Source organism: Zootoca vivipara, chromosome 6, assembly GCF_965207765.1.
Source record: "Zootoca vivipara chromosome 6, rZooViv2.hap1.1, whole genome shotgun sequence".
Lineage (NCBI taxonomy): Eukaryota > Metazoa > Chordata > Lepidosauria > Squamata > Lacertidae > Zootoca > Zootoca vivipara.
The window spans coordinates 88640170-88659079 of record NC_142589.1 but is presented as its reverse complement, the minus strand read 5'-3'; the positions used below and the strand labels follow the sequence as shown (position 1 = coordinate 88659079).

Here is an 18910-nt window from a genome sequence, read left to right as displayed (position 1 = left end):
ACTCCACTGCCCTGCTCACAGTTGTGAAGAATATTCTTACATTACCAGTGGTCTGTGTCACCATTGAGAAAAAGAGATCGGAGGAAGCCAATATATAAAGTACAGCAGAAAAGTTGCCCAAATATAAAGTCAACTTATTAAACCTCACAACAATTTCATAATTATTGGTCTATGTATTTCTAATAGTATAACCAAATCAGTAATTTTTGATATAACTGTAAAAACCATCTCTGGAAATTTATCATTCCAAAAATGAAACCTTCATCTGGTTGTAAATGTTAAAATTATACTAGCAAGAATGGGTCTTTCTGGAAAAGAAGAAGATGTAAATCAAGTCTTAGTGACTAGAGATTTAAATCGTCAGCAAACTTTTTCAGACCGTGTGGGGGGCCAGACTATATTTTGAAGGGGGAAAAAATGAACGAATTCCTATGCCCCAAAATAACCCAGAGATGCATTTTAAATAAAAGCACACATTCTACTCATGTAAAAACACGCTGATTCCCGGAATGGTCGCTGGCTGGATGTAGAAGGCGATTGGGCCAGATCCAGTCCCCGGGCCTTAGTTTGCCTACCCATTATTTAAATCAAATCCACTCTGTTCTGAGCCAAGATTGTGACAGTCACAAAAGGGGTGGCCAATCAGCACTTTGCACAGCCAGCTTCTTAAAGGAACAGGGAGAGCCAGCAGCTCTCCTGAGCTCAACTCAGTTTTGACACTAGCACACCTACCGTGTTTCCCCCTTTTTAAGGCGTAGTCATAAAATAAGCCATAGCAGCATTTCTAAGCATTTGAGAAATATAAACCGTACCCCGAAAATAAGCCATAGTGATAGGCGCTGTGCGGAAGAGAGCACTGAGCTCCCCGAGTCAGCAGCAGCAACGCCAGCCACAGCAGTGTTTGCTGAGTCCTTTCTTGCTTTTGGGACTTGGTTACTGTGCTGGCTTGGGATGGTGTGTGTGCAATTGCTGTTGCTGCTTCGTGTTTTTCAGCTGGATTCTCTGGGTTCTAAGCACTTTCCCCCGTTTGTTTGCGAAGCAGCACTCGGCTGCAGCCCCTGCCTCTCCCGGCGGCTGCAGGAGGCTGCAGTTGATCGCTATCTCCTTTTCCATTTCTTTTGTCTTTGAGCACCCGGCCCCGCCCCCTCTCCCCTTCGTGGAATGAAGAACGGAGTTTTAGCAGCATTTCCTCATTATAAAAAAAAGGTCAGGAACTTTTACTTTAACCTCAAAAATGGGATATTTCCTCTCTCTAAAAACAACTCTGACCTGAACACCAATAAAACGGGGGTAGATCACCTCCAGTTTATAAATCCGCAAGTAGATCGCAGTCTCCTGGAAGTTGGGCTCTATACTTTGGCTGATTGCAAGCCTTTGCATCTTTAAAAAACAAAAACCATGCGCCTCCCAGTCTTAATTTTCCTTTAATTCATCCCCCTATACCCTCCTCCAACCATTGCCTCCTTCCATTCCTTACCCCCCTCCCTCTCTCCCCACTTCCCTCACTCCTGTGCGATCTCATTTAGTCATATACTTGCTTTTTCTGTTGTGTTGTCTATTTTATATTTAATATTATTACCCTTTATGATGTTATTTTTTCCCTTGCGATAATTATTTATTTTTTATCTTTAACTAACTTTCCTTTCCATATTTTTCCATATATAACTCAACACTTTCCCATTCCTTCTTAACTCTTTGGATAGAGTGCCCCCCATTATTGTTGTTAATTTTACAATTCCTGGATTATTTATGGAACCGAACAGCTCGGGTGCTTCAGAATGTGCCTTCTGTTGCTACAGGGCTATGGGGCTTCACTATTTGACCCCCCCCCCCAGGTTGGGATTTTTAAAGTAGTTCTGTGGGTCCCAGGGCGCAGAATCACCCCGATCCTTTCCTTTGTCTAAACAGACCTCTTCCCCCCGACTTTGGAAGGCTGTGCTTCAAGGGTGATACCAGGGGTTTTTTAAGACCTGCGCCTCTTAAGGATTGTTACGGTCCATAACTTCCATTGCTTTCTAAAGGGTTGGGGGTTTAAAGCACTGCCACCCCCACCCCACCCTGCAGGCGCTCGGAACTGGCAGCGCCAACAACGCGCCCAGCAGCGCGCAGAAGAGAGCACTGAGCATCCTGAGCCAGTGGGTCCCAGTTGTACCAGCACTTTTTTTAAAAAAAGACACCCCCTGAAAATAAGCCACTGTGTGTTTTTTTGAGGGAAAAAAGTTATAAGACGGTGTCTTAAAAAAGGGGAAACACGGTACCAAAAGAGGGAGTGGGCGAGCATAAGAACACCCGAGCCCAGCTGAAAACATGTCTGCATATGCAAAGCGGGACAAACATTTAAGGGAGGAGGAGAAGAGAGGCGGCGGCAATTTTGTGACTGCCCGCCCAACCTGCCCCGCACCTTTCCGTAATTGCCCCAGATGACGGTGATGCGGTTGGTGGCGGAAGACAGGTACATGAGGTGAGTGAGGTTGATGGGACGACAAGGCCGCTTGGGCTCCACACCTGGTTTGTTGGAGGGATAATAGCCCTAGAAAGAAAGAAAGAGAGGGAGAGGTGTTTTGTTTCATTGCCAGCAAAACACACGCACACATCACACACAAAAGAAAGAAGCAGCCAATGATGTAAACAAAGAAGAAAAACAAAGCATCTCCAAGATGCACATCTTTTGCTAAATTTCTGCTCAAGAACCTTCGAGGGCTTATTTGTTTCTCTGCTATCTGCTCACAAACCGTCCGTTTCAAAGACCCTGCAGGGCACAAGATTCCCAGCAAGGACATCGAGGAAAAGTCACCCCAAACTGGACGCAGCTGGATATAATAACGTAATAGTAATAATTTATTACCCATCTGGCCGGGCCTCCCCAGCCACTCTGGACGGCTCCCAAGAGAATATTAAAAACACGATCAAACATTATAAACGTCCCTAAACAGGGCTGCCTTCAGATGTCTTCTAAAAGTCAGATAGTTGTTTATTTCCTCAATATCTGATGGGAGGGCATTCCACAGGGCGGGCACCACTACCGAGAAGGCCCTCTGCCTGGTTCCCTGTAACCTCACTTCTTGCAGTGAGGGAACCGCCAGAAGGCCCTCGGCGCTGGAACTCCATGTCTGGGCTGAACGATGGGGGTGGAGACGCTCCTTCAGGAATACTGGGCAGAGGCCGTTTGGGCCGCAGGCTTCCTTAACCTCAGCCCTCCAGATGTTTTGAGACTACAATTCCCATCATCCCTGACCACTGGTCCTGCTAGCTAGGGATCATGGGAGTTGTAGGCCAAAAACATCTGGAGGGCGAAAGTTGAGGAAGCCTGGTTTAGGGCTTTAAAAGGACAGCATCAACACTTTGAATTGTGCAAAACTCTGCCCCATCTGAGGAGGCTGGCTATGGTTGAGGACAATGTATTGGCCTGGAAAAAGTGGTAGTGGCTTTCACCTCTGCAATTGATGTGACAGCCCCCCTCCCCGCTGCTGACGGATGGTATGAAACGCCAACGGAAGGCAGCCCATCTCACAAAAAATGGGCAGTGGACACCCCTCTCCTCTTCTGTACGAGTTTCAGAGGATCTGGGTTGACTTACCGGGACAGAACAGTAACTATGGTTCACTTTCACAGCGATGTTTGGGGGATACTGGTCTTCCTGAGGGCAACTGGTATCTGTGTAGCAGATTCTGCGGGAGAAAGAAAGCAAAGGATCTAGACCAGTCGTTCCCATGCTTCTTTGCTCAGTTCCACATACCCATCCCATTAAAAAGCGTTATTCAGAATAGCGATTTGTAAAGATAAAGGACCCCTGGATGGTTGAGTCCAGTCAAAGGCGACTATGGGGTTGCGGTGCTCATCTCGCTTTCAGGCTGAGGGAGTCAGCGTTTGTCCACAAAAAGCTTTCTGGGTCATGTGGCCAGCAGGACTAAACCGCTTCTTGCACAATGGTACACTGCGACAGAAACCAGAGCGTATGGAAATGCTATTTACCTTCTTGCCACAGCAGTATATATTTATCTACTTGCACTGGCGTGCTTTTGAACTGCTAGGTTTGCAGGAGCTGGGACAGACCAACGGGAGCTCACTCTGTTGCGGGGATTCAAACCACCGACCTTCTGATCAGCAAGCCCAAGAGGCTCAGTGGTTTAGATCACAGTGTCACCCGCATCCCTGTGTGCGGTTTGTACAGACCCGCCAAGGAAGATGGTAACAAAATAAAATTCTACACAGTAGCAACCCATTGCATATTTATTCAAAATCCAAAATCAAAATGATTTAGTCTGATTAATTCAGCAAATCACCCAGGTGGCGCTGTGGGTTAAACCCCAAAATGATTTAGTCTGATTAATTCACCTGGGACCCAGGTGGCGCTGTGGGTTAAACCACAGAGCCTAGGGCTTGCTGATCAGAAGGTTGGCGGTTCGAATCCCTGTGACGGGGTGAGCTCCTGTTGCTTGGTCCCAGCTCCTGCCAACCTAGCAGTTCGAAAGCACGTCAAAAATGCAAGTAGATAAATAGGAACCGCTACAGCGGGAAGGTAAACGGCGTTTCCATGTGCTGCTCTGGTTTGCCAGAAGCAGCTTTGTCATGCTGGCCACATGACCTGGAAGCTATACGCCGGCTCCCTCGGCCAATAATGCGAGATGAGCGCGCAACCCCAGAGTCGGTCACGACTGGACCTAAGGGTCAGGGGTCCCTTTACCTAATTCAGCAAAACTTGATACTGCCTCTTCAAGAATCATTTACACCTCCAGCTCCCCGCTGACGCTGGGTGATTCCACTGTCCCCCTCCCTTGGGGAGCCACTGATCTAGATCAGTGGTTCCCAATTAGCTAAGCACCAAGGACCCCTTGTTTTTTTTAAAAAGCCAAGTCATGGACCCCCTACTTTTGAAAATGTTGATATCTCTATGTTAGTTTTTGTTTCTGTGAATAGTGCCACAGACCACCACCCCCCCCGGGTGGGGTACGTGGATCCCCTGGGGTCTGCAGACCACCAAGTGGGAACCACTGATTTAGAAAGAGAGAGAGAAAAAGAGAGAGAGAGAGAAAGTGAAAGAAAGACAAAGAGAGAGACAGAGCTCTTCTTGACCTCCCCACCAACATCTCCGGTTCCTCAATGATACCAGTCTTCTGGCTTTGAGCTGATGTCCAACGATTGCACTAGATCACCGTATGCAAGCCCTGATCCTGCAACCCCTGCCTGGGTGCCCCAAAGGACTAATAAGAAAAACCTAACTAACAAGAGTTACCTGCACAGGGTGCACTTGTGCACTGCAGAGTTTAAGCATTTCTGTGGGAGGACAAGAAGGGGCTGGGATCACAAAGACTGCCATGGCGGGGGCTCTGGACACAGCAGGTGTGGGGAACCGCTGCCTCCCCCGAGATGGAACAGAAAGCTCAGTTGGTACAGCATGAGAGTCTTTTTATCTCAGGGCATTGGAATCTAGCCGAACCCCCTGCAATGCAGGAGCGTTTGGCCCAACGGAGGGCTCAAACTCACGACCCTGAGTTCACAAGTCTCAGGCTCTACCAACTGAGCTACCCCAGGCCTGGGTACAGACCAAGCACAGAAGATCCTGTAGGCACCACGTGGCTTTAAGCCCTCACAGCAAGAGTCAGAATCTGCTTCCGCCCCACCTCGGAAAGTCAACCTAAATTTGCGCCTATGCATATAAATTAGCCTAGGCAAATGTATCATAGGCCTGTGCCCCAGGCTGCATACAAAGTACATTTAAAGCAAATGCTTTAATCCCGTGAACTGTGGCTTGCCCATCACACAGCTACACCTCCCAGAACCTCCTGATAAAGTGCTGCTTGTGGGGTTCTCTTGGGGGAAGCGATGTGACTTAAATGCACTGGGTGGAAGCAGCCCCGGTCTTTTGTACACCTATCCGCCACCCTCAAAAGCTCAAGGCTCCTCCTCGTGATCAGGAGTAGCCATGGAAAAGAAGCAGACGTACAGGCAAGCTGTGACCTTGTGAATCAGCAGCTTTGCCTTAGGAGAGGGAGCCTGGGCCCCAGGGAACCGCTATGCAGGGAAGCCGCCTGCAAGTTTGTCAACCAAGGATCTCATCTGATGACGCCACTGCCTGGGTTTTGTAACAGCCCTTCCCCCCCACCCACCCACTGCCCCCGTCTCAGGGGTTTTAATTAACAGCCGCAGCGTTCAGACTTACCTGAGGACTACCTGGACCGATCTCACACCTGGTTGCAGCTCCCTGCCAAATGAAAACAAGACAAACCTTAACCTGCAGGTTAAGCCTCTGTGTTCACAGAGAAGGGAAACATTTATTGCAAAAGTAATAAACCCAAGACCGACTCCAGGATTTTTCAGTGGACACACACACAAAGGAATTTTGGTTTGTCAGCTTAGATTTTGTTCTCTGATGTTGTTCCTTCCCAATTTGTAGACTAGAGGCCAAAAGCTCTGCTGGAGGGTTTGTCACTTGAATATGGTACAATTAACTCCAACGCACTTCGGAACAAACGCCACAAGGGGTCCCACTCACAGGGCATTGCCCAGAGGGTCATTTGCGGGGGGGGGGGGGTTTGCCGGCCCAACGGCTCCAGATGCCAGCTCACGAGACCTGGAGAAAGGCTTAACCCAGGTAAAGACCCCAGCAGGGAAACAAGAAGTCTCCGGTCAAGGGGAAGCCCAACAGGGAAAGGCTAGGAACCCCAGCAGAATACCTGGAATTTCTGATGAGCTCCACTTGCCTCGGCGTCAGGGCAAAGACACACGGGCTCTCCTGTAGCTTCTCGTTGTTCTGTGGGACTGCACACAGGGAACAAAGAAGGAGGTCAAGCAAGCAGGCAGCCTCGAGGAGGAAGATAAACGGAGCAGAAAGCTGGCCCTCTTTCCACAGCAGTCTTATGCAACAGAACCAAAATATGCTCAAGGCTTGCCAAACCCCTGAACTGCAGCCTCATTTGGGGGGGGGCAAGAGAAGCCATGAGCTTCTTTGCAAGCTTTCGGGCCGCCTTCTGCCTTTCAGAAGGATTTCAAAAACTGGGGGGAAATTCATACAGCAAGGTTTATCCAAATGTTGCAAGGACCTTTCACTGCAAGCTTCCGGGATTGTAAGCAACAATGCCTTCCTGCAAGTGTTCTATTTAACAAAGGCTGCATGCCACCTAGAAAGTAAAATAAAACCACTTAATGTATGAATTAGACATTGAAATTCTCAACAAAATTCAACACTAAAAACCAAAAATTCAGATTAAAATACACATCCACGTTGCATGCCTGGGTACGATTGACTAATCAGAAAATATTTTAGCAGGCCCTGACAAAGGCACCTGTCTTGTGTCAATGGGCAGGGAGTTCCAGAGCTGCCTCACTAAAAGATCATCCCCTTACAAGCACTTACAAGCCGCCAAGAGTGGCTGGGGAAACCCAGCCAGATGGGCGGGGTATAAATACTAAATAATTATTATTATTATTATTATTATTATTATTATTATTATTATTATTATTATTATTATTATTCCAGCTGAAAAAGCATTGTGGAAACTGGCCAGGATGGAAGGGTACAAGTAGGGGTTCAAATATATTTTTGGAATGGTGATGAAGCCCCACTTATTCCACATCAGAGGCTGCTTCTCGTGGCCATCTCGGAAGATGTTCTGCGGCTCTGCCTTGCAGAGGATCACACCAAAGTCAGACTCCAGGTCCACCTAGCTCAGTTCCGTCGATCCTGACTAGCTATGACCCTCCAGGGTTTCAGACAATTCCCAATCCCAGCCCTAACTAGAGACCTTCTGCGTTCAAAGCTGATGTTTCACAGTTTTGGGGCGGTCACACTGCTGCCTTCCCAATCGGTGCACGTGCTGCAACTTCCCGCTGAGATCCTGTTAAGTTTCCAGTCCGCAGATGTTTCCGGTTTATTTTGGCCCTACTGTTTGTGCTGCTGCAGCCGCTTCAGACAGCAAGAACATGGTAGCATCGCAGAACAGCTAATAAAGGATTTCTTCCCGACACAGAACGAATACAATACCATTATGCTCTACAGCAGAGCTACAGCCCTTAAGACATAGGAAGCTGTCTTATACCAAGTCAGGACACTGGTTCATCTACCTCAGTACGGACTGATGCCAAAGGCAATCCAGGAGTTCAGACCAAGCGAGGAGTATCTCTCCCAGACCTACCTAGAGATGCCCAGGGATTCAATCTCCACGCAAAGCAAAAGCTCTACCACCGAGTTATGGCTTTTCCTTCCTTTCTTTCTTTTCCTTTTCCATATCATAAATCCCTGCATATTTTACAGAAACTATGCCATTCAGTATTCCATTAATACATCCATCATAACTTATTTACACTGCTGAATTTATCTTAATGTTGCCAGCGTTTTCGGCTGTACACAGTTATTTCCCATATTTTCAATAAACGTTTTCCAATCTTCTCTAAACGTATGTTCTTCTTGTTCTCTTATTCTATATGTTAAGTCTGCAAGCTGCGCATATTCTGTCAACTTAAGTTGCAAATCTTTAGTTGGGACCTCGCTTGTTTTCCATTTGGGGGCTAACAAAACACGGGCCGCAGTAGTGGCATACATAAATAAACTTTTTTGACACCTGCAAATTTCAGTCTGAATTATCCCCAACAGAAAGGACTCTGGGGTTTTTTTTGGGGGGTGGGAGTACTTTTAAGCATTCCCCCCCCCTCCAATTCGTTATGGATCATTTCCCAATACACTTTTACCCTTTTACAAGTCCACCACATATGAAAAAATGTTCCCTTAACCTCTTTGCATCTCCAGCACTTATCTGATTCAGTCTTATACATCTTAGCGTGCCTACTCCAAGTTAAATACCATCTACAAATCATTTTCAAGTAGTTCTCCTTCAAAGGATAACATGCTGTGAACTTCAAATCACTTTTCCAGAGTTTCCCCCAGAGGTTAAAATCTATATTGTGACCTATAGCTATTGCCCAGTGTGTCGCTGGCTTTTCCTTTCCCCCAGATGTTGCGAGACAGATAAAAGCCTAATGAACATCTGCCTTAATTGTTTCTGAATGCTAGCTGCTGCGAATCGCAAGTGGGGAAGAGTGCTGTTGTGTCTTGCTCTGAGGCTTCCCAGAACAGATGGCCAGGGTGAGAATGGGTTGCTGGACCAGTCAACCCGCTAGCCTGACCCAGAATGTCCCTTCTTCTGTCTTTCTATTCAGTGTAGAGGGTTTTAAGGAGGGGTGCCCTGTGGCCTCAGTGAAAAAAGCAAGGTGTAGCGTGTGGAAGGGGAACCACGAGGTGAAGGATTTGGGTGGTCGAAATGCAGCCCCATCCAAACTAGGGCTCCAGTCCCATGCGAGCGGCAGGAAGCCTCATAGAAAACACTGGGACACATACTTCCAAGTAAACATGCTTGGACTAATTCAGGCACGTCCAACAGGTAGATAATGGTCTACCGGTAGATCACTGGACGTCTGTGGTAGATCACTGGCTCCCCCCAAAGAAGCTCAACAAATTTTGCCCCCCCCCAAAAAGTTCAACATTTAAATTGCCCTGCACTCCCAAAAACCGGGGCTTTCGTCCTCCCTAAAAAAGCTCAACAACCTTGACCCCAACCTTCCAAAACAGGGCATTCCTTCCTTAAAAAAAAGCTCAGCAACTCAACCAAAACCTACCTTCCTGTCTGTTAATCCCATCACATGTAGTCCTGTCCTATGGAGACAGCTTGAGAACACGACTTTCCCCTCATTTGAGGAAAGTCTGCCACATCTCTCCCCCACATCCCTGCCCCGGTCTTCTGATCTCCAGGTTAAAAATGCCTGGTTCCTCCAGCTTCCTGGAGGATGTCTTTGTCCTCCTGCCCTTTTCTGAACCCATTCCTATATGTCTCAACTGAACATAGCACTCCAGAGTAGATCTTCCTAATTCAGAACGAAGGGGAATTATTGGACTGCATACAATGTTGGTAGACTTAGCATAATAGAATTGCAGAGTTTGAAGGGTCATCTATTCCAACCCCCTGCAAGGCAGGAATGACAACTAAAGCATCCGTGACAGATGGCCATCCAACCTCTGTTTGAAAACCTCCAAGGAAGGAGAGTCCACCACCTTCCGAGAGAGTCCGCTCCACTGTCAAACAGCTCTTACTGCCAGGAAGTTCTTCCTGATTTTTAGTTGGTATCTACTGTCTTGTAACTTGAAGCCATTGGTTCGAGTCCTACCCTCCAGAGCAGGAAAAAACAAGCTTGTTCCCTCTTCCATGGGGCAGCCCTTAAGATATTTGATAGGGGAATAGAACTTATCTGAAGACAATAATCCCTGTCATTTGGAATTTTGTGGTTCTATCAACAGCAGCCTAAAATCGTATCTGCAGCTGCACCAGGGCGATGTGTGTATGTTCTAGGTACTCAGCTCAGCTGAACGCAACAGGGCTCTCATGTGTTCATGTGGAATCCCTCGCAGAACCCTTTCTTTTTCTTTCTACCCTGCCTTTCTCCCTAACAGGGCTCAAGGCCGCTTACAGACAAGAATAAAAACTGCTAAAAGCATAGGAAAATAACCGTTAAAAAATTATACATTGATAGAATTAAAGCCATATGGGCTGAAGATGGCAACAAGTAAGGCTGCTGGCCATCGAGCTCCATGCTCCTCCCTGATTTTCATTTGTTTTAATGTTTAATAGGTTCAAAGTCAGTTGAGTCAGCAATTAATGGTAATTGCAGCAGACAGGCGGAGCATTTCTGTTTTGCTCTTATGTGGAGCTAAAAGCCATATATCTTAAATGGAGGACAGGTGCTGGGAGAGCAGCTGTTTTAGCTCAGGGTTTAGCTTATAAGGAACATTTAGACGCTTACACAGGCCAGTGTTTTAGGCATGGATGGGCGAAAGATTCCTGTGTTGCAGAGGGTTGGGCTAGATCAGGGGTCCCCAGACTACGGCCTGGGGGCCACATATGGTCCCCAAGGCTCTTTTATGCAGCCCCCGGGAACCCCCGCCGCCCACTGCCGCCACCCGCTCTTACCAGCGCGGTGCGGTGCGGCTGCCGACTTCCGACCCGGAAAAGCGACAGAAATAGCTTGTGCGCATGCGCATGCGTCATTTCCGATGTACTTCCGGGTCAGAGGAGGCTTCTGCGCATGCGCACAAGCTATTTCCGGTGCTTTCCAGGTCAGGAGCGTGCCAGAAATAGCGTTTGCGCATGGGCGTGCACAGCCGCGCGCCCCTGCGTGTGCTCCCCCACCCTCCGGCCCACCACGCAATCGGCGTGGCAGGCATCCAGCCCGAAGCCGGGTAAGTTTGGGCACCCCTGGGCTAGATGATCCTTGTGGTCACCATAGCTGCCAAGTTATCCCTTTTTTTAAGGGATTTTCCCTTATGCTGAATAGGATTCCTCGCGAGAAAAGGGAAAACTTGGCAGCTATGGTGGTCACTTCCAATTCTATGATGCTATGATTCTAGGATTCAAATCATGTCAAGACCAAGAACCAGAGGCAGCAGATTAAAAGCTGGGCCCTTCAACCACTATGTTGCACCACCCAATATGGGTTTAGGCCGGGAGAGTGTGCCTAGCACATGAGCCAAATCAATCTCTAATTTGGCTCATATACAACCCTCCAATGAAGGACAGCCTACATTAAATGGCTCTTGGGCTCCTCCTCCGGACTTTTTGTACTTTTGCAAAAACAGGTTTTGCACAAACTTGCTGATCCCTCCTCCTTTGTGTGTGTGTTTGTGTGGTGCCATTTAGGATATATACACAGAGGCACTCACCTCTGAGCATTGGAAGTGGGGGAACAATGGACCCTGTATCATATCCGAAATCCTGTAAACTGCGTTGGGAAGGTTGCGTACCTGAAAAGTGGCGGTTTAGATATAAAACACAGTCCCTTCTTAACTCCGCAGCTTGAGTTTTGAATAACCTCCAAGAGGGGGCGGGCAGGCAAGTAGCTTCCTCGCATGTAGAAAAATAGCCGATCAGGGTTAAGGTTTCAGTGCTAGGCTTCTCCCCCACATGTAGATTTTTCTACATGACCAGTTTACCTTTGATATACAGAACAGGTACTTTTATGGCTACCGTATAATGTCTGTTCTTAAGTGGGGCAGCATGGGGTTGAACTAGTTGGCTCTCAGGGTTCCTTCCAACCCTATGGTTCTATGAAAGTCTATCCTGTCTTTCTGCCTTCCAAGAGGATTGCGATTAGTGCTTGAGACCAAAGCTGATTAACCACTGGTGTTTAGGAATGCAAGAAGCTGCCTAACACCGAGCCAAACCACTGGGTCCATCTAGATAAGATTTTTACTACACTGACAGGTTACGGCTCCCCAAGCAGCATTCAAAATTAGCCATTTTGCACCTGGCTTTCAACCGCCTGGGCGCCAGGATAGTGCCTGACATCTCCACCATCTGGGGATCATTGGATTTGGACTGTTTTCACACACTAACACCACATCCTGTAGAATTCTACGCGTTCTATTTTATCTGTACAACTGGAACGAATTTCAGGAACCAAAATGCTTTGTCTGTGCAGCCCAAAAAGGAGCACGGAACAACGTTACAGTTAATTGTTTTCAGTTACCCCACCCCACTGCCCTGCTCACAGTTGTGAGGAATATTCCTATGTTACGAATGGTCCGTGTCACCATTAAGAAAAAGAGGTCGGAACAGGCCAATATATATGCGGACTGTCCTTGGATAAAGTGACTTTTCTTCTATAAGTTCTCAAAGCTCTTCAATGAGCTCAAGGCTGCAATCTGAATGAGCCAGATATTTTAGCTGATAATCAATCACGGTCCAGTCCATCATTTGAAACATAAAACTTCAGAGCCATCTTGCCCCGAAACGGCAACTAGACATTCCGTTTTGGCAACCGTAACCCTGGCTGAAGGAGCCAGTTGGCGCCTTGGTTATATATCTGAGTTTCTAACGCTGTTAATGTTTCGGACATTAAAGGTTAGGGCCTGTGCTCGCAAGCAGAAGCAGCAGCGCCAGCTGCCTTGAGCAAACCGGCCACCTGCAAATGTGGGATGAGGCAACGTCCCAGCCAACCAGGGCCATCCCAACCCAGCCCACCCAACTCACCAAGCTCGGTGGGCTTCAGGAGTTCATCCAAAATGCTGTAGAAGGGAAGCTTCACCAGCTGAACCTCAGGCTTTGCCGGTTTGACGGGTAACCGCCCCAGTCCGTTTAAGTACTTCCCGTAGAGGGAGGGATAGTCAATGTTGGCGGTGGAGAGAGCAGTCCTGGCCACCGCGTTGCTGCTGCGGTCGTAGGAGGAGTGGATGGAGAGGGCTTCCTGGGGAGGTCTGTGCTGGGGCGCCTGCTGCTGTTGCTGCTGCTGCTGCGGAATCTGCCCAGCATCAGAGAGCTTGGCGTAGCGCGTCTCGTAAATCTCCTTGATCTTCTTGAACAGTTCCGGGCTGCAGTCAAACTGGACCAGTTGCAAGGCCCGGGTCACCAGTTCGTGTTTCAAGCCACTCTTGCTCCGGCCGACGAACCCTAGCAACATTTGGAGGTCCGATACTCGGAAACTCATCACCATGTTCTGCGGGTGGAGAGGGAGGGCAGACAGACAGACATTTGAAGTCAAAGATAGTGGATAAATCAAAGCACCATTTATGGGACTGGCAGCAAACATTCTCCAAGATCTGGCTTAGGTAGCCCCAACTCAAGGAAGGAATTATTAACCAGCCTTCCTCTTGCCATGCTGCTTTGCCCTACGGGTGTGTTTTATTCTGAATATCATTAAAAATGTATTGTGGTTATAGCATTATTATACATTTGCAAAGACCACTCTGGGCTACTCTAAAATATCCCAGAAAACCACAAGGGGAATACTAGATTAAGGGTCCCCAAACTAAGGCCCGGGGGCCAGATGCAGCCCAATCACCGTCTAAATCCGGCCCGCGGACGGTCCGGGAATCAGCATGGTTTTACATGAGTAGAATGTGTCCTTTTATTTACAATGTGGGGCATAGGAATTTGTTCATTTTTTTCCTTCAAAATATAGTCCGGCCCCCCCACAAGGTCTGAGGGACAGTGGACCGGTCCCCTGCTGAAAAAGTTTGCTGACCCTGTACTAGATGGACCACTGATTTGATCCAGCAGACCCTTCTTATGTTCACATGTTTTAAAAACTGGATAGATGGCCAAACACACACACAAACACACACACATACAAACCAAGTTTATGCCACAGAACAGACCATATGGGGAAAGCGTTTGAGGTCAAGTATAATGGTTATGACAAAAAGGTCTTATGTTCTCTTTATTCTTCTGGGTTTCCTGCCAAGGTGGATTTGATATATTTTTATTTTTATTTTTTACAGAAAGACTCATTCTTGCTGGTATAATCTTAATATTTACAACCATATGAAGGTTTAATTTTTTGGAATAGTAATTTTTTCAGAGTAGTTTTTACAGTTATATCAAAAATTGCTGATTTGGTTATATACTATTAGAAATACATAGACAGATAGTTATGAAATTATGGTGAGGTTTAATAAGTTAACTGTTTATATTTGGACAACTTTTCTGCTGTACTTTATTGGAAGGAGAAAAATAAAATAGCCATTAAAACAATTTATTTAACTAAAACAATAACATTATAGCATATGTATCCATGTTTGTTAACTGATGTGGTTAAACATTTTTTAAAAACTTAGACTGAGTTTTAGCACACATGAAAAACTTTAAACAAATCCTTATTACCTGATGAATAGCCTTTGGACTATAAAGGTAAAGGTAAAGGGACCCCTGACCATTAGGTCCAGTCGTGACCGACTCTGGGGTTGCGCGCTCATCTCGCATTATTGGCCGAGGGAGCCGGCGTATAGCTTCCAGGTCATGTGGCCAGCATGACAAAGCTGCTTCTGGAGAACCAGAGCAGCACATGGAAACGCCGTTTACCTTCCCGCTGTAGCGGTTCCTATTTATCTACTTGCATTTTGACGTGCTTTCGAACTGCTAGGTTGGCAGGAGCTGGGACCAAGCAACGGGAGCTCACCCCGTCACAGGGATTCGAACCGCCGACCTTCTGATCAGCAAGCCCTAGGCTCAGTGGTTTAACCACAGCGCCACCTGGGTCCCTAATAAGGTAAAGGTAAAGGGACCCCTGACCATTAGGTCCAGTCGTGACCGACTCTGGGGTTGCGCGCTCATCTCGCATTATTGGCCGAGGGAGCCGGCGTATAGCTTCCAGGTCATGTGGCCAGCATGACAAAGCTGCTTCTGGAGGATAAGGATTTTTAAACAAATCCTTATTACCTGATGAATAGCCTTTGGACTATAATGTAACTTAAATAGAACCCTATATTTAGAAAGATTTTTCCTCCAAAAGCATTTTATTTTAAAAATCCAATTTAAATCCAAAAAATGCATTTTAAATTTTAAAAAATCTGATTTTTAATTTATTTACTTTTAAAAAATCATTTATTTTTATCCACCCTGTTTCCTGCAAACTCAGGAAGTGGCAGGTACAGAGGTGCCCACATTCAAAATATAGGGCCGATTGTCCATCAGTACTTAAGAGCAGTCCTTTTTTTCCTGGGGGTACGCAGGGGTACACATACCCCTAAACATTTTGTGAATCTAAGTTTGGTCTCATTGAGGGGCAGTGTTTCAATATGAGTAGGAAATTGAGAGTATCCCTGAACATTTTTTTAATAGAAAAAAAGCAGAGAGAACAAGAACAGAGGGTGGAATTGCCAGTTGGTCAACCATCATCAACACCCTCATGCGTTCACATTGCCTACCCAAGTTAAAGCTTGGATGTGCTACTGTTTCCCAGGCAACCGCAGCTTGAAAAGCAGCCCTGGGAGCCAATGGCACCCTGGACCCTTTCTCATTCCAGTCGCTCCAAGCCTCTGGGTTGGTTAGAACATGGTGCTGATAACACCAAGCTCGCAGGTTCGATCCTCGTATGGGACAGCTGCCTATTCCTGCATTGCAGGGCATTGAGATGGTTCTCAGGGTCCCTTCCAGCTCTACAAGTCTATGATCCAATGAATGCCACTGGAAACCACAAGGGAAAACAGCCCGTCTGGGCCCAGCTCCTAGTTTCCCACAATGGCCAACAACGAAATCGTGAAGGAGGATGAAGCTCCACCTGGCATGCAGAGAGCACGGGACTCTTAATCTGAAGATTGTGGGGTTCGAGCCCCACATTGGGTGAAAGATTCCTGCATTGCAGTGGGTTTGGCTAGATCAGCGATTCTCAACCGCTGTTCCGCGGCACACTACTGTGCCGCGAGACGCTGGCTGGTGTGCCGCGACGTGCCGCGACGAGAAGGGCGATTTGCATTGTCACGTGCCTGGCGGCCGCCAATACTCAACACTGGCCCGCCGGAAAGGAAGCCGGCCGGGTCACGACGCGGGGTGAGCACAGCTCTCAACAGCCACCACCACGGGAGGGTGGTTTTAGACAAACTTAAAGAAGCTGGCTGGATGAGCTCAACCTGAAACTTGCTGAGCAAAGGTTTGTGCTGGCAGAGAAATCAGCAGCTTGTGAAGCCTTATTACAGGAGATTGCAACCAACACAGCAATTGGCAAGTGTTTCTTACAGTCATAATTATATAGTCAATATAGGGTGGCACAAAGTTAAATTTTTTAACTTTTTTAATGGTGGTGTGCCTCGTGATTTTTTTCATGGAACAAGTGTGCCTTGGCCCAAAAAAGGTTGAGAAACACTGGGCTAGATGATCCCTGTGGTCCCTTCCAACTCTATGATTCTATGACCTATCTCTTTCCTCTACCAGCCGTGATGTCTAGGTTCTTCCTCCACCATTCGAGGCGTATGTACACATATGAATGCCAGTCGCAGGAAATCCCAAGAGGGAGAATTGCTGCTGCTGCTGCTGCTCTCAAGTTCTGTTTGCTGGCATCCTAGGGGCATAGCTGCCAAGTTATCCCTTTTTTTAAGGGATTTTCCATTATGCTGAATAGGCTTCCTCGCGAGAAAAGGGAAAACTTGGCAGCTATGCCTAGGGGGTGGCATCTGGCTGGTCACTGTGAGGACACGACGTTGGGCTCGGTGGGTCTTCGGCCTGAGCCAGCGAGGAAATCCTTTTTCATTCAATTTGTACACAGCCTTTCATCCGTGGATCTCAGGGCAGCTCGCAATATAAAATTACAATATCGAAACCACAAAATGCATAGTAAAAATAAGAACAACAAACCAAAAATCCCTGCCTCCACAGAACATTTTAAAAGGGCGTTGGATTGTTAATTAGCCAAAGGCCTGGTTGAAGGGGAATGTTTTCGCCTGGCGCCTAAAGGTGCATAATGAAGGCCCTGGGGAGAGCACTCCACAAACGGGGAGCCACTGCAGAAAAGACCCCGTTCTCATGCTGCCACCCTTTGCACCTCTCGTGGAGGCGGCACACGAAGAAGGGCCTCACAGAATGATCTCAGGACCTGGGTGGGTTCATATGATAAGAGGTGGCCCTTGAGTTATTGCAGTCCTGCTCCACTTAAGGCTTTATAGGCCAGCACTTTGCACTGGGTCCAGAAACTAGTAATCAGCAGCCGGTGCAGTCAGGGCAGGCAAGATGGAACCATCTTGCCTCGGTGAGCGACCTGGCTGCTGAATTCTACACCAGCAGAAGTTTCCGAACTGTCTTCAGAGGCAGCCCTACATACGACATGTTGCAGTAATCTAACTTTCTAGTTCAATACCAGACAGGAAAACATGATCCTCATCACCGGCTGGTACTTTTAACTGGTACTTTTAACTGGAGAGAGTGGGGGCTGAAACCTAGATCTTAACCACATGCAAAGCAGGGTCCCTACCACCAAATTATGGGTTGCTAGACAGTGTTCTTGAAGCTACAAACATGAGTTTGACCAAACTGCAGGAGGCAGTGGAAGACAGGAGTGCCTGGCGTGCTATGGTCCATGGGGTCACGAAGAGTCGGACACGACTAAACGACTAAATAACAACAGACCCACTGAAGTTAACAGGCCAAAGTTCATCCATGCCAATGGCTATACTGGTGCTGGCTCTAACCCTGCATTTTTATGCAGCAAATCCCCCTTTGTCGCTGCTTCAGGGAGAGCAGAGGAGGGGCATCTGCCAAATGCACCCTCCAGGGCAAATGGACCTACACAACCAAGTTAGCAAAGCAGTGAGGAGGGCAAGTAAAGAAATACAGGCAGCGATCCTGCATTTACAACGGGAAGATATTTCGCTGGTTAAAACAACACAGCATGTGGACCAGGAAGCCAAATTGCAGCCCACCTCCAGTAAGCAGAACCTGCCAAGGACTCAACGGCCTTTCTTGTTTTGCAGCCTGGGAGAGAAACCAGGTTTATCAAGCACTGGGGGCGGCGGCGGGGAAGAGGGGGTGCTTGCCATACATGGATGGCAGGCAGCTGAGTCACAACTTGCACATGCCAACCATAAACACAGTGGCACTTGATCACTCAAGGGGGGCACTTGATCACTCAAGAGTCAAGAAAACAACTCTCTCTGCAGATCCAGAAGATGCCACCTTGGCGGCCCATGAAAGACCAAAGAAGTGAAACCAACTTAAAGAATGCAACTCCGATCTTGGAACGATTTCTGCAGCCTGAATTGCAAACCCTGAATGGGAAAGGAAGCTCTAAATCTATGAAGGGTGATCTCTGAAACCGGTTTGTTTCTTTTTAAAGAATTGATAAACCTCTTAATGTTTGGGAAATCTCTAGTCTAAAACACCCCAAATATTATATTTTAAAAACAGAGTCTAAAAGCAGTAAAACAGCATTTAAAACACATGAAAGCAAATTATTTAAGGGAGCCGTGCATCTAAAACAGGGGAAGCCTGAGCAAATGGATCCGTCTTCAGAAGATGTATAAAGCAGGTGAGGGCTGCTGCCTCTGCTTCCTGTCTGCAACCCTACAGAGCTGCTGTCACTCAGTGTAGACAACACTGAGCTAGACTAACCAAGGACTGACTCAAGATTAAGGCAACTGCCTATGTTCCTTCACATATGGCAG

At 47.3% G+C, this 18910-nt stretch overlaps 1 protein-coding gene across 2 annotated transcripts in view; it reads right to left on the bottom strand.

The window, feature by feature from the left end:
- PIAS4 (protein inhibitor of activated STAT 4) overlaps positions 1-18910 on the bottom strand; it is a 35722-nt gene that overhangs the window by 11425 nt on the left and 5387 nt on the right. For both annotated transcript variants that reach the window (XM_060275377.2, XM_060275378.2), the window contains exons 2-6: positions 13014-13476; positions 6675-6759; positions 6161-6202; positions 3578-3668; positions 2402-2530 (exon numbers count right to left, since the gene is read on the bottom strand). In XM_060275377.2, coding sequence (XP_060131360.1) covers positions 2402-2530; positions 3578-3668; positions 6161-6202; positions 6675-6759; positions 13014-13476 — 810 coding nt within the window. The remainder of the gene's footprint in view (positions 1-2401; positions 2531-3577; positions 3669-6160; positions 6203-6674; positions 6760-13013; positions 13477-18910) is intronic.